Source organism: Macrobrachium rosenbergii, chromosome 17, assembly GCF_040412425.1.
Source record: "Macrobrachium rosenbergii isolate ZJJX-2024 chromosome 17, ASM4041242v1, whole genome shotgun sequence".
Lineage (NCBI taxonomy): Eukaryota > Metazoa > Arthropoda > Malacostraca > Decapoda > Palaemonidae > Macrobrachium > Macrobrachium rosenbergii.
Genome location: NC_089757.1, coordinates 27,338,265 through 27,360,726, shown reverse-complemented (window position 1 = coordinate 27,360,726; position 22,462 = coordinate 27,338,265). Strand labels below are relative to the sequence as shown.

At 35.4% G+C, this 22,462-nt stretch overlaps 1 protein-coding gene across 1 annotated transcript in view; it reads right to left on the bottom strand.

The window, feature by feature from the left end:
• Positions 1–22,462, bottom strand: part of LOC136847813 (uncharacterized) — a 229,114-nt gene that overhangs the window by 175,130 nt on the left and 31,522 nt on the right. Inside the window, 1 exon segment of the mRNA XM_067119740.1 lies at positions 1,223–2,153. Coding sequence (XP_066975841.1) covers positions 1,223–1,787 — 565 coding nt within the window. The 5' untranslated portion in view covers positions 1,788–2,153.

Here is a 22,462-nt window from a genome sequence, read left to right as displayed (position 1 = left end):
TGAAGCGCAGCAGATCTGAAAGGGGTTGGATTTGGCGTCCACAAAGAACCAAGGGGGATTACGATTAAATCTGTGTGGGTCGGAGGGAACGAAACCCCCTTTTCATAAAGATTAATGCAACACAAAAGACCAATAGGGTATGGAGAAGACAATTTGGGGATAATTACGTACCATGAAAGGTTCCAGTGTCCTCATTGACTGGAATGATTATTATCGCCTGGAATCTGCCGTCACAGACAATAGGAATTGATGAGCACAAAGCATTTAATACACCGAACGACCGCAACGCTTTGCAGTCAAAGTTTAATTATTTATGTACTCTTTCGTGCTTTGTAATTGTCGTCCAACATGTGGAGATATTTGAGTGTCGTAAAAACACGCATTCAGACACACACACATATATATATGTATATATATTTGTGTGTGTATATATATGTTCCATCTTCATATATATGTATATATATATATATATATATATATATATATACATATATATATATATACATACATATATATATGTGTATATATATATATATATATATATATATATATATATATATATATATATATATATATATATATGTTCCATCTTCATATATGTATATGTATATACGCTCACTGAACACACACATATTGTAATATATACATACATATATATATACGCATACACATATACATAGATACATGCATACGTACACACACACATTTTCATGTATATACATACACAGGGGATGCGTAGCTTTTCTAAATGAAAATGTGCTTTTCTAAAAACAATTCATATTTGAATTCAGTATCAGTAGATTAATGTACCCCCAGGCAGCAGTATCGTTATGCTAATAGCGTTTAGAAAAATAACGTCTTTTTCTCTCTGTTTATTCAGGGGTTTTCCCAGTAATTAGAGAAAGCAAACCAAAAAAAATATCCTCTGTGAATGAACATCCTGAATTTCAAATGTACAGTAAAGTTCTTTTGAAGCTGTCGTAGTGTATGTGTGTGTGTTTGTAGTGTATGTGTGTGTGTTTGTATGCATGTGAAGTTTCAGGTATAAAACAGCACATTTTGTTGCTGTAAAACAAATTCTCTATTACAGTTAGCTTCACAGTCGACAAGATATGTAAAGTCATGCCCTTAGAATAACACAACCATTAAGATACAGTTAGGACAAAACATGACCAAACGCCGTCGAGACCGAATCTACATAAAACGTGCTAAGAATACTCACACATATGCTGCCCAAGGACCCAGGTCTCAGGTCTGGAATGGAGTTCGGTCAGCGCCGTCGGGAGAGAGACCAACAGGACCAGGAGGTCGGCCGCCGCCAGATTCACCAGCAGCAGGTTGGTCGAAGACCTGAGCTCCCTGGTCCTCATGACGACGATGGGCACCAGCACGTTCCCCGTCACGCCCACCACCATCAGGAACACGAGGACGCCCGTCCACATCCCCACCGCCCACTCTGGGAACACTTCCAGGTCCATGCCCATGTGGATCTGCGAGCCGTGCCAGATGGAACGGTTCATGCCGTGGGTCTCGGCGGCCAGGGCTTCCAGGCCGTCTGAGGAATTGTTTTCCTCGACGACTATGGAGGCATTGCCCAAATGGGTGGCCCATGGGGGATTGTCTCCGCTCACAACTGGCTCGTGAGTCAGGGCGTCTGCTGCTGAGGAGGACCAGGCGTCCTCAGCGTTGAAGCTGCTGGTTCCCGGTGGCCTCCCTGAATCAGCTGCAGCAGCAGCTGGCTGGTAGTACCAGCTGGGAAAAGCCGTTGATGTTATGTAGCTGGACATGTCTTAACGTTAACTAAATCTCCTCTATGAATTGTACTGTAACATCTTTGGTTTTATTAATTGAGTCACTACGCTCTTTCCTATCTCACTCTCTCCTTTTAAATAATATCAGTATAAACCCGTCTGACTTTCAGTAATTGAATTCTACATTTCATTTTAAACAAATATTACTATATTCGCCCTTCTCGCCATTGCAGAAGTATTCCTTAATCATTTTCGTTATGTCATTTCAGCGAGCGTTGAAACTTTATCTTCACATTCACTAATTTTCAAAGTTCACACAACTACACTGAAATGCTGATGGAATCATTTTGTCTTTTATTTTCACTATTTCCCGCGTCACTTTGAAACGGCCAGTGGTTGTACCTGTAAAGAAACGAAAGTATAGTTTGATTACATCATTGCGGAAATTATTATGAAGTCGCTTATACTGTGTGATTTGCATAAGTAAGTGGATCTTTGCGAAGGTTTGTCATTTAAGCATTTGATGAAAGTCCAGTGCAAGAAATATGAGGCTAAAAATAGGTTTGTATAGGTTGAATAAATATAGCCAATTTGATATGGTAATCTCCCAGGCAGGTAAGTAAAGGTCTCTCTCTCTCTCTCTCTCTCTCTCTCTCTCTCTCTCTCTCTCTCTCTCTCTCTCTCTCTCTCTCTCTCTCTCTCTCTCTCTCTCTGTATATTAATACATTATGATTAATGTTAAGTGATAGATTTCAAATAAACACACGCACTCACACACACACACTGTATACTTTATATTGCATATATAAATATATATATATATATATATATATACATATATATGTATATATACATATGTATATATATATATATATTTATATACATTATATATATACATATATATATGTATAAATATATTTATATACATTATATACATACATATATTATATATATAAATAAATAAATATATATATATATATATATATATATATATATATATATATATATATAATATGTATAGACACGTCATATAATTTGCATAATCCATGTTAGTTATTCAGACGACAGTATGCCCCGAGGCAAGGAACTGAAAATCCTGGGCAGCTCATTAGCTCCAAGAGACGATAATGTCCTCAGCTAATTAAAGCTGGAAAACGAACAAGACCCGTTGAAAAAGCAATCGAGGGATGGAAAGCCAACAGCTTCGAAAAAAAGAAATAAAAAAAAGAAACATTGAGCTAATGAGACTGAAAACCTGCAGTGGGTTCAGTAACATCTGAAAGGTGTTCTAATGACCCTCTCTCTCTCTCTCTCTCTCTCTCTCTCTCTCTCTCTCTCTCTCTCTCACACACAGGCACACAATTTGCTGCCGTCAATTCATAAGAAGCTCCTCCGGGTGGAAAGCACATTTCTAATGAGAGTTTCGAAAGTTCAACAATTGGGGAAGTAAATTCTCCTTTTAAATGACCCTCCTCCCCACCGCCTCGCCCACCCACAACCCCATCCCTCCCCATTTCCTTCCCCACCCCTGCCCCATCCACACTGCCCTACCGTACCTTCCATACCGATTTGATAATCCACCTGGATACCGGTGAGAGATTAATGACTTCTTCTAAAATGGCTTTGATTCCTGGCCAATAGAGAGAGAGAGAGAGAGAGAGAGAGAGAAGAGAGAGAGAGAGAGAAGCATAAAATCCTTGGCTCCGTCATTTCTTGACATTTTACAGTTCTCTCCATGCGTCATTTATTTTGTCGTTTTCTTTTCTTTGTCATCTCCGTTCTTGCAGGATCTTTTATTTTTTATTTTTATTTTCCTTTTTTTTGTTAACCGTCTCCTTTTCCAGGTTCCTGATTCTCTCGATAGTCGCCTTTGATTTTCTGAAGCGTCTTCTTTTTCATTTTATTTACCTTTCTTACTTTCCAGTTCATTATCTTTCTTTACGTCTCTCGCCTCCGCTTTCTTTAAGGATGCTCTTATACTATTTACCTCTAACAAATAAGCATTATTTATTTATTAATAAATTTAATAATACATTTGTTTATTTGGCGACGCGTGTCTGGTCATTCTTTTTTTTTTTTTTTACCCCGACACTTAATGCACGTCTGCTTTACTGGAGTCAAGTTTCAGGGGAAAGTCTGTTTTCATCAATTCATTTCATCTAATTATAGACGGAGATCAAATTACGTGAAGGTATGTTTCAGCTAGCGCTTGAACGTGGCTGCATGGGAACAATTTTGTTCTCTGTCAAATACTTTGATTTTTGTTTTATTTTAATTATTGCCATTTGTGAAATTATGTTTAGTGTTCAGTATGTTAAATGTATGTACCTATATTCTCTCTCTCTCTCTCTCTCTCTCTCTCTCTCTCTCTCTCTCTCTCTCTCTCTCTCTCTCTGCACACACACACATATGTATGTTTGTGTTTGTGTGTGTATGTGCATTAATATTCCGAACTCCAGACTATAAACAAGTTATCGTTCCTGATCTGTGTTTGTCTTTACTTTTGCATGAGTTACATGTTTTGGGTTTTCACACTTAATCCTAAAATCATAACACAATATAATTTTAAGTAACTAAATTCTAAAAGTAACAATAAAACAAATATATGAAAAAAAGAGATTTTAAGAATCCTAAAACACAGAAGAAGGGAGAAAAATCTAATGCTACGAGGAAGAGGGCTAATAGACCTAAAGAGTAATAGTGATTTCCATCTATAAATAGAACGCTCAATTGGAAGTGTAATTAATTGAGTTCAAAATTAAATACCAATATTTTTTGTTGGTCCCTAGTGGCCTGGGATGCATTCTAAACCATTCTTTGAACTCTCTCTCTCTCTCTCTCTCTCTCTCTCTCTCTCTCATTGGTCTTCATGGTGCAGTGGTAGCTCATAACCGAGAAATCCCGAGTTCGATCCCCGCCGAGGAAAGAAGGGTAAGGGATTGTTTCCTTCAAAACCCAGTTGACTTAAGCTGTAAATTATGTGCATGTCTGTTATTCAGTTGACATGGGTCGCAACTTGGAGCGTGTGTGTGTGTGCATGTATATGTATGTATATACATATATATTATATAATGTGTGTATATATGTATATATATGTACATATTTATAGATTATATATATATATATATATATATGTGTGTGTGTGTGTGTGTGTGTGTATATATATATATATATATATATATATATATATATATATATATATATAGAGAAGAGAGAGAGAGAGAGAGAAGAAAAAAAATATATTTCATTGATTAATGCCTCTTCAAAATGAATGCCATGTACCTCGATTCAAACGTGGTGGCCTCGATGAGGTATATAATCCTTATGACTTCCATTGGAAATGGTTTGCCAGATACTCAACAGAGTCCTTCAGAAAAAAAAAGTTAAACCGGAGCAAAATGTAAGTTGTTTCTCCTCATAGATATTGGATATTTGATGTAATTGTTTCTTTCAACATTTACTCTGCCATTTCTGTGCAACAGTAACTGCAGCAAACATGAGCTCGTTTCTCTCCCCCAAGTTTACCCAGTTTTATTTGTTTTTTTTTTTAAATCCTTTGTTTCCTTTACCTCGTTATTGCCCCAAAAGACATTTCCAGGGTTGGTTTCCGAAGGGTAGACTGTTTACTTGGTTCACAGTTCTAACGCTATCTTGAGGTAACGGGAGAACGGCTGGTATCCACTTGTGTTTTCAACGTATCATATCATCCCAATGGTGGGAAATTTGTTGGTGTGGGGGGGGGGGGTCGGCTATGCAACGTTTTCCAGTTCACTCTGATATGTCACGTGGATATGAGACAATTTTTCTGTACGATCCGCTTCCTACTTTTCTTCAGTTACCTCCTATTTTAGCAAATTTATTATTATTATTATTATTATTTTTTTTTTTTTTTTTTTTTTTTTTTTTAGTAAATAATGTTACGTTTAGAGAAAATCCAAGTCTTGTGACCATACGGTATGGTTTTTGTGAACTGAACATTAAAATGTCCTGCTTTTAATAAATCTTGTGTTTTTATAACAAACTGTTTTCTCTTTGAAAGTAAGAGAAGTCTGCCAAACTGTTCCTTGTCTCATATTTGCCTTTATCTCTCACAATTGCTTTCATAATTGCAGTGAGTCATAGCATGCCTAAGCAGTCTTTAAGAAGAAATGTAGTTATGTAGATTCACCAAACCTGCCTTTACAACCAAAACGATCAAATCATCTTCTGGTCATTAATCGAAACGACTGGAAGTGTTTCTTCCTCTCTACATGTGCGTACGTTATGCAAACTTAAACAAGATGCACGAAGTCACTCCTAATCTCATGCAGCCACATAATTCCCAACAAGGCACATATTTTACTTCATAGAAGTCATCAATTCTTGTTTTTCTTTCTTTTCAGCAACAACTGGTCCCTCTACAGCCAAACTGTGGAACTTTCCTGTTGATCCTTGCTTCAAACTGTCGTAAGTAGTTCTTTGTATCTTACTTTGGTGTGATGCCTTTTTGTTGGCTTTCTTGTGCGTGTATTTTTCTCTTCAGGACTCTCCTGGTTAAGGGCATAACTTTCCTATCAAATTTGCTACTGTAGTAGTTATGTGCTGGGCCTGTACCATCCTTTTTTTTTCTTTTTCTTTTTTTTTTTACTCATTTGAGCCGCTTTAGTTTCTCCATTTAGCGAAATTGATAAAAAACGGTCAAAACGGTCTAGCTACTTGCTAACTTGCTCTAGGGAGAAGTGCTCTGCTCCCGCTGTTGACTCATAAGTTCGCAAGTGAACTACATTAAATCTGAGTAACATTCATTGATGTTGCTTAAGCATAACGCATAGTGCTTGATGTTGGTATTTCGTTAAGTCTCGACAGCTCCCATCACGGTTTGAGAAACTCGCTATTAAAGGGCATTTTCTGGTGCATCGTTCTTAGATAACGGCCTAAAAAGATCATTTTCTATTGCATCTTCAGAGATAACGGCCGTTTGGGTCGTTATGTCTAAAGAGGAGCTTTTGATTTTTAAGCCTTGTTGATTGCTTTTGTTCCAGACAGTAGAAGACGGGCCAAAAGTTAACTAATTCCACTTTAACAAGTTCCTTGCAAACAAACAAAAAATGATAATAATGATAATAAATAAATAAAGGAAAACTGAGTAGGCTACACGGCGTCAAGTTATTCTCGGGTGAAAGGACAAGAGATGAATGCTTCATACAGGAAATGTGCTTAGAATATTGAAGTAATACGATAGTATCTCTTCTTCTTCTTCTTCTTCTTCTTCTTCTTCTTCTTCTTCTTCTTCTTCTTCTTCTTATTATTATTATTATTATTATTATTATTATTATTATTATTATTATTATTATTATTATTTATAACAAACATCTCCATATCAGGAACCAAAGTAGAGCTTTATATACACGTAAATAAAAATTATTATTATTATTATTATTATTATTATTATTATTATTATTATTATATCATTATTATTATTTATAGCAACCATCTCCAAATCAGGAACCAAAATAGACTTTATATGCTCGTAAATAAAAATTATTATTATTATTATTATTATTATTATTATTATTATTATTATTATTATTTATATATCAACCATCTCCATATCAGGAACCAAAATAGACCTTTAGGCTATACACTCGTAAATAAAAATTATTATTATTATTATTATTATTATTATTATTATTATTATTATTATTATTATTATTATTATTATTATTTATAACAAACACCTCCATATCATTAACCAAACCAGAGCTTTATACACACGTCAATATAAATGATTTTAGTAATCGTGCATTCTCTTTTCACATCCATAAACAACCATAGATATTCTGTCGAAATTTCCCGTGGCCAATTAATACGTCTTCTTTTGTTCTTCAAAGTTCGAGAGTACCTGCAATAGATGTTATTGCTTCATTATTTACATAAGTTATCAAAGGGGAAAAGGAAGCCCTCTTACTACCCACAGAGGTCCACAAGTACCGAAAGTGGGAATTTTTACGTCGCGTAATGAAACAGAGCAAATGAACTGCAACATTGTTTGAACAATAGTCAATAACCCTGTAATTGCTGTTCCCTCAACGTGGAGTGCTCATTGTTTGGCTGTAGGGGGAAATGGAGTGGAAAATGATGAACTCATTTTTTTAATTGGGAATTGTACATTCTTACCTCGGTACAAATTCTATATGGTTTTGAGTAGGGTAATGGAAATACACTGCGTGTTTGTGATCCTATTTGTGCTTGTGCCTGCCTGGAGTGTGTGTGTGTGTGTGTATTTGTGAGAGAGAGAGAGAGAGAGAGAGAGAGAGAGAGGATGGCGGGGGTGGGGGGGGAGCGCTTTCAGATGCAATTAGCAGTCATCAATATAATAATAGAAATAAAAAAATTTTAAACACGCTTTTATTAAAATCCACTAAAAAGTAAAAATAATTTTTTGACACACATCAGGATTTTCTTACAATTAATCATGTCTACATAAGTAAAAGCTTGGGCGCCAAACATGGTAGGAAATGCTACAAGAAAAGAAATATATGTTTTTGTTTCTTGTAGCATTTCCTACCATGTTTGGCGGCGACGCTTTTATTTTTGTAGACATGATTAATTGTAAGAAAATCCTGGTTTGTCTCAAAAATTTATTTTTTACTTCTTAGTGCATTTTAATAAAAGCGTGTTTTAAAAATTTATTTTTTACTTTTTTATTTTACACTTTTTAGTTTTGACAGAAATTGTAACCGATTTACGATTGTTACTAAAAAAAATTGAACGTGATATCCTGTCGAGCTAAAGAAGGACTGAAAAATCCGTAGAGTTATTATTAACTTATTCTACCGAGTCAAAGAAGGTATGGAGGTATGAAAATCAGATTTCATTCAAATCCTGAGGCACTGGGAGAGGTCACTGTGGGGCCACTAGAGGTCACTGTTGACCTACTGATCATGTAAAGTTGTATTGTCACCGGGACTGAGTAACCATGCAAAGTTTCAAGTCCACCGGACGAAAGGAACAGGTCGAAAATTGAGTTACAAGATTTGAACCAAACGGATGGACAGACGCAGAAGTTAAATAAAAGCATGTAAAAAGTAGGATGCACCACGATAAAAAAAAAAAATATATGATGTTGCTTATTGACATTTGAATTTATTTTGATGATATTTGAATCTGTTTTGAATATCTCATCAGAATAAATGAAAATAATTTAGACAGTGCTGAAAATAGATTCAATTTTCATTTTACATGGCTTGGGGAACATTTAACGCAGAATGCCTCTGGATCAGTTGAGGCTAAACAAAACCATTTTCATTTAGTTTACAAGGGAAACTGAACTGGGCTGCAAGTGAACTGTATTATGATACTGGAGCTCAGTGAAAACAGTCTGGCTGCATTTTGATTTTATGAACAAAATATGTATATTCTTTTGGCCGAATCTTCTTAAAATATGTACGCTAATTGATTCCAACAGATAATCCCTGTCGCGCATGTTGAAAGTAAATGTTGGCTCAAACGCAGAACTTGGTATACAATACTGTTAATTTTTATTGGACTATTTTCCCGTACAAGATTTTCGTAAGTATTCATGCTAAAAAAAAACATTTACGTTGCATGCTGTCTTATCAAATAAGAAACAACAGGATTTCTCGAATCGTTATATTTCATGATTTTACCGTAGAATAATTTTACAGCATTTTATCCAGAAGCCAAAATATTAGATTGATAACGAAGGTCGACGCTTACTTTCCAAACTTTGTCGATTTTTTATTTTTATTTTTAATATGCCTAATTAACTCTCTGTTCTCGAAAATTCCGGACAAACGCTGATTTTTCAACCCTTATGACGTCATACACACGAGTTAGCGATTTGTTTTTTCTGCTTCTATATATTGAGCGTTATGTTTTGGGCGAAAACTGCATTCTCTGTTAAGAACAGATGAAGAGAGTTCTAAATTGGGAGTTACGAAATGGAAGGAGAGGAAAGAGCTAAAAGAGGAAGAAGGGGAAATGAATGTTTGATGAGCGTCGAGAGTTAGAACGTGGAATTCATTCAGCAGTGCAGGTACTTTAGCAGTCAGTCGAAATTCATGAATATGTAAAGTCAACTCGTGGAAGAGACTGAATTATTTAGTACTTTCTTGTTGAATAAGTCTTATAATTCAGCGAAAAATAACGCAGAGTGGGAACTAAAAGCTTTTCCCTAATCAGAGCTACGCTTTACAGGGATTTTACAAGGACTGACTATGCCAAAATGCTTGTAGTTGGTTCTAAGTTATAAACTCCCATAATAGCGTGTGAGATTTAACACTCTCTCACATCTTGTTTTATTTCCCTCATTGGATTTCTCAAAAAGCCCATTCCCATTTTCTAAACACCGTGATAAAACTCTGTTTACAGCTTGCCCACTGTCTGTGAGCTACCTCCCTGCGCAAAAAAAAAAAAAAATAAGAAACGAAAATAGAATAAGAGTAGCCATTGGCGGGAAACGGCAGTGATTTTGGCGGGAACCAAGTGGTAAGTTTTGCCATACTTCGGCGCGCAAATATGAAGAGTTTTGCTAAACATTTATGAAATTCCAAGTGTGCTGGTGGCAATACGGCGAAGTAAATTGCTATGAGAATGCGTCAGTGTCCTCCAGATATAGGCGTTTGGGATAAACTTTACAGAAACCTCAAGTTTTTGCTGTAAACCTCTTGATCGTATCTATGGTGAAGTGTTGTCTATACGGCAGTGTTAGATGCGCCAAGTTTATATACTGTAGTGGTTGCCACACCACTTTCAAACGCCGAGTTCTTTATGTCACGATATTTTTTAAGAATTGTTGTTAATCATTTATCTTAGAATGTATTTATTTATTTTCTAATCTTTATATATATTTTCCTCCATAATTTGCTCTTATTCTAACTCTCAATTTAGCTTTTTTTCACTTTTGGCTTTCTCTTCTTAGAAATCGCGACCAGCAAGTTAATATCATCAGCATCGTATATTGCCTTGTTCGAGAATTACTAAAACAAGAGCGAAACGTGTATTTTTCTTATCTAAAACTCTGATATTCGATATGTACATTATCTAGAGTAATGATTATTCCATTGACAATTCTTATTTTTGTTATTTCAAGGCACGTATGAAAGCGTTTTATTTCTTTAATCTGTGATCAATAAAATGACAAATAAATATCGGTTTCAAAAGGAAAATGCATATGGCGTTTATTTTTCTGTTTGATATTTCGATGTTAGCCAACGAATATTGTCGTTCCATTTTAGAGGCTTCGCCACCAGGGCAGATATTTGTGACTGATTGATGACGGGGATATTCTCTCTCTCTCTCTCTCTCTCTCTCTCTCTCTCTCTCTCTCTCTCTCTCTCTCTCTCTCTCTCTCTCGGAAATACATTTTACATTCCCTCACGTTTATCTAGACGAAGAATATGCCTTTAGATTAAGGTAAAGGAAAGTAAAAGATTGGTGTCGTGTTGTGCAGTATTCAAGGGTTAAATAATTCATCGGAGAGATCATCGCCTCTTGTTGTGATTCTGTCAAGATTTCTTGATTTATTCTATCTGGAATAAATAATAGTTTTGGGAATTTCTAAAGCTTTGCGCATGCGTTTGTACTTTCGTGAAGGGATAGAATTATTATTAATATTATTATTTTTATTTTATTTATTTATTTATTTATTTATTTTTTTTTTTTTTTTGTCTATCACAGTCATCCTATTCGACTGGGTTGTTTTTATAGTGTGGGGTTCCGGGTTGCATCCTGCCCCTTTAGGAGTCCATCATTTTTCTCACTGTGTGCGCTGTTTCTAGTAGCACACTCTTCTGCATGAGTCCTGGAGCTACTTCGTCATCTATTTTTCCAGATCCCTTTTCGGGGATCTTGGGATCGTGCCTAGTGTTGCTATGATTATGGGTATAATAATAAAAATTGTACCCATAATTTATTATTATTATTATTATTATTATTATTATTATTATTATTATTATTATTATTATTATTATTATTATTATTTTAAGTGTTTTCTGTGTTACTGAAAGCTACATATGATTTAAAAAAAAAAAAAAAAAAATGAATCACTTTCATCGGAGTCTGAATTATAACATTGGTGACTGTCAGAATTAATTTTCCCATACACTATGTATCATCCCTGCAGTTATTATACCAGTTACAAAGAAACAAATATTAAAGAGTATGGACCTTGCCTTTATGATAACAACAGCCTCTTTTAACAGTCATAATAATAGTAATCGTATTTATATTGTTTTTTAATATATAAGTACCCTTGTATTTTCGCCTCCATTAATACACATTATGTGTATGCTTGCGTATTCCTAATCGTCTCTGTGTTTATTTATGAAAATGCGGCTAATATATAAAAAGAGGGACTTCAATGAATGCGTGTGTCTATTGGTAAAATAAACAAAGGAATTTATTAGCAGAGCCTGCGTGAATAGTCATGCGCTCATTAAATACAAGTTAGCGTGACGTTAAGAGTTAATTGCCATGTAAACATCAGCAATGAAATAAACATTAAATTCGGTGGAAATTGCTATTTGATGATGTTTACAATGGTTAATGAAAATGAGATGTACAGCGCACGCTTTATGACCGTAAAGTATTTTATTATGGAACGCATTACAATTGCGATATTGTTAATGAGTAAATATTAGATATGTTTCATTTATATGGGAGAGCCAGTTTGGAGCCAAGCTCTTGACCTACTTTTATTTTATTATTTTTTTAAAGTAAAATAACATAATTTTATTTAAACCCTTTATTACACATAATCTAGTCAACTCTTTTCCTTGCTATTATTTTCTCTTACTCAGGTCTACTTCCGGTTATTTTCCTTTGGAAGCCATTTATTTCAACCAGTCAAGGCCCTTTCCCAATAATTTTTCACAAGATAGTCTCCATTTTCATTTACTAAAGGTACCCAGTGCCTACCTGTTCGATATGTTTTCCGTTTGAGTAACAGTATACTTTATCATTTTTGCAGTGTCTTACTGCAGGGATTGTCATCTCGTTCTCTTTCGTCTATCTTGCATTTGTATTTATGTCACTAGCACTGCCAATAATTTTTATATATATATATATATATATATATATATATATATATATATATATATATATATATATATATATATTTTTTCAACTGCTGAACACTACTACAACTTTCGCCCAACCACCTTGATTGCATATGGACTAGTCTGTGAGAGAGTATATTTAGTTAGTTAAAGCTCTCCTGCGCCTCTGTAGGCTCATAGGGCAGACGCTGATCTCATGTTTCTTAGGCCGACAGCCAGTTATAAATGCATATGTCTATATATATATATATATATATATATATATATATATATATATATATATATATATATATACATATATATACATATATATACATATATATACATATATACATATATACATATATATATATATATATATATATATATATATATATATATATTATGTGTGTGTGTTTACAAAACGATGTGTGTTTCGTTGGGTTTTATGTTTATTCTCTTGTGATTTATATGTGAAAGCATCACTCATGGTTTGGTCGTAAATTCGACTACTACTGCTATTATTATTATTATTATTATTATTATTATTATTATTATTATTATTATTATTATTATTATTATTATTATCATCGTTGATTGTGAATATGGTCAGAATTATCCTTTGAAAGCCTGATAGTATAACTACTACGATGTTATGAGAATGAGAAGCCTGTATTTTTTTTGTAGCTACATTCGAATATTTTTCGTAAAACCTTGAGAGTAAAACAGGTATAATACAGACGACAAAAGTATTACAGGTCTCTTCAACCCTGACACCAATGGAACAATCTCATGTGCATGCCTTAATTAACTTAATACGCAAACTATTTTGAAGTTGCCTTGAAAATTGCAAATTTTGTCTTATTTAACCACGCATAACAGTGAGTGGTGAGAGTTTTGTTTTATTAGTTTATACTATTGTTTTATTAATTTATGTTAGCTTGAAGACTTGCAATTTTTACTTAGAGGTTCAAGAGATTAACGACCTAAAGGCTTGATCCTGCCCATTCTCAAGGATGCCAGAAAAATAAGGAAAAAATTATAAGAAGCAGCGATAACGAAAGCAAAGAGAGAATTCGTAAGCTTAGATGACCAGGTGTCTTCCAGATGGGCCGATGTATTTTCTCATTCATTAAGGCAACTTAATAATTGAGAAAATTAATTAAATTATGAACTTTTCGATTCATGAGTTGGTCATTTCTATATCTATTTTACTTTCCCCTGCTGAAGGACACTTCATTACCGCGCCGTCATTTGTATATCTTAAAAGTCCCCTGGTCATCGCATGCGTATATGATGTCAGCGTTCACGTCCATGGCAGAATTCAAATTACCTCTTTTGTTTCTTGTGTAGGACGCCGTTAGATTTGCAATTTTTAATCCCTGTTGATTGCTGTCATAAGTTATTTTTAGAAATTATCCTAAAATTGTGCATCGGACAAGTTGATTAGGCTGTCTGTTACCCATGATTCCCACCATAACATGTGCTCCTGTATTCTCATAACTATGGAGAAGAAAGCTGGCTTGTGAGTGTGTTTGTGCGTGTGTGTGTGCTTGAGCGAGCAGGTATATGATATCTGTTCCATTAACTGAGGTGCAGATATTAGGAATGTGCAGAGCTATTGCCATGTAATGGAAGGGGACCTTTTGGTTAAAAGCTACGGTATGCATTGAAGCTTAAGGTTAGCAAAAGGATGGAAACACGTACTTAAAATAAAAACTTCTGTCAAATAAAAAATAAACTTTTGTGTTTTGCTCATTTCATAATTTTCTAGAATTTTTGCATTTAATACCTAACATACGCTTAAAAGCTTGTAATTTTGGTATCCGTTGAAACTCTAGTACTGTACATTATTCGGCAACATTCTTGACTCCAGGTTTGTTTTGCAGACCTCCCCCAATCAGAATCTTTATAAATATTTATTAAATATATATCCAGATCTTGCGAGCATTCACTGTAGATTAGGCTTGAACTCTGGTCTTATTTATGGAAACAAAACGTTTTATATATGTTTCATTTATGTTTCATTTATGGAAATGAAATTAGTTTATTATGATAAACTCACTTTCAGATTTATTTATCGTCGTATTACGCTCTATCTCGTTCTGCAATAGGTTTTTTCCCCCCAGCGTTACAGTAATCAGCCATGGCTGCTAGTTGCGCGCAATTGACATTAAAGATGATTACTGCAAATGACGAGAGATTCTTGCCTCACATAATAGATTTTCACATGGCGGAATTTCTCAGAGCTGCAACGCTCGTTGTGTTCTGAAGCAGTGCTTGAAAGCAGCGGAGAATTTTCAATAAGTGAGCAGACAGTGAAGGCTAGCATTCCCGGTACTATACAGGTTGTAGTCACAGTAGTTGAAAGTTTTGACTCTCTCTCTCTCTCTCTCTCTCTCTCTCTCTCTCTCTCTCTCTCTCTCTCTCTCTCTCTCTCTCTCTCTCTTCCAGGTATTTGAATTTTGGTCTAAAGAGGAGTTATTACTAATCACCTTTTCGTCATTAGCTTATCCTCCCTCACTTGTGTAATCATTTCAGACAAAATGAAAATGCATTTAAATAAAAGATATTATTTATACAGTATTATCATTTTGTCTAATATAGAAGTTACGAATAATTCAGAATGGTTTTCTAGAGGCGCCTTTCCCCCTCCGAGCCTCGAGGTTTTTGTTGTATTAATCATAAATTCACAAAAGATGTAACATTTTCCCAGCGCCCTTAAGATTTGACACGCAGAAGCTGAATAACAAGGTAAAGAAAGTATTATAGGTTTTAAAAGAAAGTTAAAATGATCGGCTGGAGATTAAGATAACGTAGGAATGATGATGTAATTGCTTGATGGAGGAAAAGCAGAAGAAGAGAATGATGGGAAGACAGCATCAATGGCTTGGGAAGAAGAAAATGAGAAGATTATGAGATGAGTTTATACTGATGAAGATGAAAGTAGGCAGGTTGTCTGAAAGACATAGTGACGCAGTTTCAGAAAACCGTTTTAGTTTTCTGTAAAAGGAAACTTTGTCTGTCCGTCCGCACTTTTGTCTGTCCTCTCTTTTTTCTGTCCGCACTTTATCCTGTCCGCACTTTATTCTGTCCACCCTCAAATCTTAAAAACTACTGGGGCTAGAGGGCTGCTAATTGGTATGTTGAGTATGTTGATCATCCACCCTCCAATCATCAAACATATCAAATTGCAGCCCTCTAGCCTCAGTGTTTTTTTTTATTTGATTTAAGGTTAAAGTTAGCCATAATCGTCCATATGGCAACGATATAGGATAGGCCACCACCATGCCGTTGTTAAAGTTCCATGGGCCGCGGCTCATACAGTATTATACCGAGACCATCGAAAGATAGGTCTATTTTCGGTGACCTTGATTATACGCTGTAGCGGCTGTACAGAAAACTCGATTGCGCCGAAGAAACTTCGGCGCATTTTTTACTTGTTTGATGTTAAAGCTATTCAAATTACCTATTAGCAGTCAAATGCCACTTTACTCAACTGTTTTTCATAGACACACTCTTTAACGAATGAGGAAATCGCATTGAAAAACCCAGCTCATGCAGTATATACATGAGAACTTGATTAAATGGAGTGATAATAGGAGTGCATGTGATGTATCAACAGCTTAAGAATAACAGTAATGGATGAATGCAAAATTTGTAAGGTAATATCCAGGAAATGTATGGGATTATCAGTTAATTATTACGCTCGGTTTGTGTTCATGTACTTACACATACTCGCACAAACTATATATATATATATATATATATATATATATATATATATATATATATATATATATATATATATATATATATATATATATATAATGTATATGATTATAATCACTTTTGTACGTGATTCATTTATCACACATTACCATAGGTGAAAAATAAGAGACGGAGTGTAGGTCCTGGCCGGTTTCGACTTTATTTCTAAGTCATCCGTCGTCAATGGCTTGGAAATAAAGTCGAAACTGGTCTCTTATTTTTCACCTGTGGTAATGTGATATATATATGTGCATAAAGCATATATATGATATATATGTGTTTGTGTACGTTTGTGTATGTGTGTGTAAGTATATGTGTGTCTGTATTTTCACTCAGAAATATATAGTTAGAGACGAACGCATGTAAAACAAAAAATCGAAATGGTTAACACTTGAGAACCTTTGGGGACAAATGATAGTATAAATAACAGAATGAGTGGAAAAAAAAGTGGAAACACTGACTCGTGGAGAAAATATAACCCGGATAAACTTTGCAGACACTTAAAAAGAGAAAAGGGAAATTTCCCAGGGAGGTGAAAAATGAGATGCACGAAGCATTAAATTTTCGAGAGAGCAAAAGATTGGAATGAGCTGGAGTTAATCTTTGCGAAGTGCAAGTGGAAATGAGGAGATCTGAAGAAGTCTGAAGCTCAGGAGATTCAGAGAAGACATAGTCAAAAGGTTTAGCATGAGCGTAAAGATGATTCAGGCTGTTGAAACGATCGGGGAATTTTTGGGGGAGAGAGAGAGAGAGAGAGAGAGAGAGAGAGAGAGGAGAGAGAGAGAGAGAGGAGCTAGCACAAAAGGTTCATAGTTTGGAGGTGTAGCTAGCAAGGTTGAGAGAAATTTAACAGAATGTTAGAGAGAGAGAGAGAGAGAGAGATTAACAGAAAGGATTCGTGGTTTGGAGGTTTATCTAGCAAGGAGGAGAGGAATTTAACAAAATGTTAAAGAGAGAGAGAGAGAGAGAGAGAGAGAGAGAGAGAGAGAGAGAGAGAGAGAGAGGATTCGTGGTTTGGAGGTTTACCTAGCAAGGAGGAGAGGAATTTAACAAAATGTTGAAGAGAGAGAGAGAGAGATATTAACAGAAACGATTCGTGGTTTGGAGGTTTAGCTAGCAAGGTTGAGAGGAATTTAACAAAATGTTAAAGAGAGAGAGATTAACAGAAAGGATTCATGGTTTGGAGGTTTAACTAGCAAGGAGGAGAGGAATCCAGCAAAATGTAAAAATAACAAAACTGGAAAACTGGAGAGAGAGAGAGAGAGAGAGAGAGAGAGAGAGAGAGAGAGAGAGAGCGCAAACAAAAAAAGGTTGATTTGGAGGTTTAGCTAGCAAGGTCGAGAGAAATTCAACAAGATGTTAAAAGCAAAAAATTAATAACTGGACAGACAGACAGACAGAGACTAAGAGAAAGGATTAGTGGTTTGGAGGCTTAGGTAGCGATGGGGAGAGGAGTTCCACAAATTGTTAAAAGCAAAACATAATAAAGAAAACTACTCAAATAATTACCTACGATTATGCTTCTAGACAGGCAGGACCAATGTAAGTCAGTTTTTTAATTGATCGAAACAATCTTAAAGGCTGCCGAAATCTGACCAGAATGACTTTGTTCGAGGTCCATTAATTAGAGGCCGCACGACAGTGGCTTATCAAGATCGGCTGTCATGTTAAGTCATCAGATCTTGCCTGTCCAAGAATTTTCTCCATACAGGACTTGTAAGAAACATTGCCATGCCAACTCATTAAACTGGGAGAGTTCTTTCAAGTGATCCAGGCACCTCCCTTAAGGTCATGTATTTGGTTCTATATTTTCGTTATAACAGTTAACTTAGAAGAACCCTGGCTTGCAAAGTCATTCACTCTGATTATTTTTGCTTTACTGTAAATATTATAATGATGACAGTCACAGATTCTGCTTGACTGCATTCATCTTACTTAAACATGTACCCGAGTAGAGCGAAAGGGATGATTTGAAGGATATGAAAACTTAACACATTACGACGATTATATTCTCTCATTAAACATTAGAATATACAATTTCTTTCGTTCTTATGTTTTCCTGCGTTTATAGAAAACTTGATGTATGCGTAGTGTATGCATACACGCATTGAGGCACTTGTATCATGTATTAAATTGTTTACAACGTATTACATACCCGTTAAGTGCTGTTAATCAAAACTAAGATTCACATAGAGTGAAGGCGCCGCTAATAGACCTGAAATTCAGATCTTTCCAGATTTAAAGCTCATTGATTATAACCATTTAACGATCTCGAGCCGTTACAACATCCTTAACCAACACCCCCTCAATTCAGCTGATAACATTTCTTACGAATGTAACTAACAGCTCATAAGCCGTGCGAAGGAAATGGTCTCTACCAACTTACTTTAAAAACCCGCGTCTCATTCTCTCTTAGGCCTATCATCCCAGAAGATCCCTCATTGGTCTACTGTAATCTACATAGGCCTTGACTTTTCCACTCTGGTGTCAAGTTTCTTTCATCTGTGTTCACGCGGTAACTAGTTATGGTAATTGTTAAGACAAAATCCCTTGAATTTTGATTACGTGATTTACATGTTCACGAAAGATACTGCAAAGTATTTCATGAGTCGTTATAAGTAATTTTTTATTGCTATTCGAGCATCAAGGTGGTTGTAGATGATTCTGTATTTACTGCACCAAATATGAAATTGATTAATCCAAAACAGTTATATTTCACAGATGTTTGTCGGTTGTAAAGTCGTTTTCATTCGTTACGAATCTATCGTGATTATTATCTAATAATTTTTTATAAACACCAAAAACATGTATTATGTTCCGCTCCTTTCTGTAGCATCAGCTTCAGACAATATGGAAGTTGCAAACTAAAAGCAGATTCCGTTTTTAATTTTTTATATTTGATTTTTGTATCTTTGAATAGACTTCTCCCTTTTCATGTAGGAAGGATTGTTTCACGTGCTGAATATGTAAAGTGCTGAATAATTGATAAACTGCATTTTAAATGGCTGAATAATTAATGAAGCGTTTTTGTCGGTAATTCCAAGCAGATGAAATCGAGGGAGTGCGTCGGGATGGAATATGGAAAGAGGAGATAGCCGGGGGAACTTTTTAGCACTTTAATTGTTAGTCTATAAATAAGAGAATTATTTATTATCATTTCCTTTTTGCATTTTAATCATATTATCCTCCTTACCTTTAGTTTCCTCTTCCTGTACCATTCTTCCTCATTTTGATATCATTCCCAGCCCCATCCCGCCTCATCCTGTTTACCTTTCCCTTCATCCATCCATTCTCCTCCTCTCCTCCTCCTCCCCTCCCCCTCCTCCTCCCCCTCCTCCTCCTCCCCTCCTCCTCCTCCTCCTCCCCTCCCCCAACCCGCAACCGCCTACGCCTCTGAGCCACCAACTGAGAATGAACCTTTAAAGGTATTCTGCGTCGAACTGAAATGATTTAATTTTTTCCAAATGGTGTTTGTGTGAATATGTGTCGCCCTAACTGATGGACTCCGGTAGACTTTCATGTTCCATCGACGATTTGTATGTAGTGATGGGGACATATTGACACGGGCAGGATCCCTTCCGTGTTCATTTGATGATCGCCATCGTTCTCGTTCTGTTTAGGGAGACGAAGAGTGAACATTACCGAATGCCTTTGTGCTCGTGTGATGAACGTTGCTTTCGTGTTACAGGGTGATGGTTAAGTTTCTTCAGAATGTTGACACATTCGTTTGGAACGAGCCAGAAGGGTCTCTCTTTTATTAATTTGTTAGTTTATTTTTTTCTTTTTTAAGAAGTGTTCTCTTACTGTGTATCCCATCAACTTCTGTCACTTTATTTTGATGAATGCAATATTCTTTAGAAGCTTGAATTTCAAGTCGGTGGCCACTGTGGGCTTGTTCCATTTGGATATGATTCATCTTCTGAATAATAATAATAATAATAATAATAATAATAATAATAATAATAATAATAATAATAATAATAATAATAATAATAATAATAATAATAATAATATGTACTGTTGAATGTGATTGCTGTGTCAGCTGCATTAATCTTGTAGAGAGCTTTCTCTATATTTCTGATTATAAATGTCTGAAAGAAAGAGGGTCTCTTGCCAGAATAATAATAATAATAATAATAATAATAATAATAATAATACAATAATAATAATAATAATAATAATAATAATAATTCAAGTTTTAAGTCAAGAATGTGAAAAGAAACCGATTCCAGTGACTTGTTACCTGACCAGACACTGGAATCGGTCTACGCTTGGGTTCGAATAGAGAAATCCCAGAATTCCCGAATCTTTGCTGAAGCGTTGAGGCGTTCAGAAGCTCCTTTAAATGTTAGAGAAAAGATCCTCCTCCTCCTCCTCCTCCTCCTCCTCCTCTCAGGAACCTGAGTGAGGTAGTTTTCCCTTTTCCTTATTTGACCTCATTTCCGGTCTCTTGGAAAAGGAGGATTAAAGAGAGGCTACCTTTGCGAATTATTCCTAGTGCGGTATTAGAGCGTCTTTCTTCACTTTGATTTTTATACATAAGTATATTTTTCGTTTGCTGTTCCACTCTGGACATTCATCCTTGGGGACGTTACATGAAGAATCATAATAGCTTGATCTTTCTTTCGCCGAACAGATATTATGTCTTGAGGGCTGTCATTAAATGAATTAATATGGATTCAGATTTTTTCAAACCTATTTTAATAATGTTTTTGACTGTATTAACCAGAGGCTTTTATATTCAAATTCGCAGTTCCGTGTCCGAGACTATCCGTTAAATATCATTCTTGGTTTCAGGTATATTTCTTGATAGTTTTCGTAGTGAACTTGACCCTATCTCGTCTGGTATTCCGCAGGGTATTGTTCTGGGACTTATATTTTTGTTATTCTTTACCTGGGACACGAATTATGGCTTTGAAAGTACTATAGTGCATGTGCTGGTAATGCAATGTTGTCTGTAATTATTTGTTTCCCTCAATCCATCATAAAGTAGCTAGTATCCTGAACTCTGAATTAAGTTCATTTTATTGATAGACTTATCTTGGACCAAGCTCCCACCAATCTATTAGTTCACTTGTACGTACGTACTGCTGCTCTTGCTTCTAAATATCAACAGCTTTTTTTTGCGTTACTGCGACTTCGAGGCCTTTTTGTTGTATTTATTTGTTGTTTTTTGGTATAATTTTTTATAATATCCCACTCCACTGAAGATTTGTTAACTTATAAACACGTGCAGGCGCTTAGGAAGAATTCCATTTAATTCAACCTCAGTAGAAACTGAACTGAAGTAAAGATGATGATAATGATGATGATGATGATGATGACGATTATTATTATTATTATTATTATTATTATTATTATTATTATTATTATTATTATTAACGTTTCACAGCTCCTGTCAGCTACCTTTGAGAACACCTCTTCTCATCTCTTTTAAAATCTTGCCTCTGGCTAAATGGGAGTTGTGCAGCTGCTGCTAAAGGAATTGTTCGATGGGAATTAGGGCTCTAGAAAATAGTTGACGGGAAATAGTTGAACTAAGATTAATCTGATGGGAACTAGGGGCTCTAGAAAATAGTTGACGGGAAGTAGGAGCAGCACTATGTTTTATCTGATGGGACCTAAGTATCATACGAATCATTTGATGGGAACTAAGGATTATACGAATCATTTGATGGGAACTAGAGACACTAGGAAGTAGCTGATGGGAGCTAGGAACACTATGAATTATTTGATAGGACCTAAGGACACTTTGAATTATTTGAAGTGAACTAGGGCCACTAGGAAGTAGCAGATGGGAACTTGGAGTACTGGGAATTATGTGATGGGATGGAGAGATACTGTGAATTATTTGATGGGAACTAGGGGCAGTATCTCCTTTAGGTTGTCCCGCAAACCTTC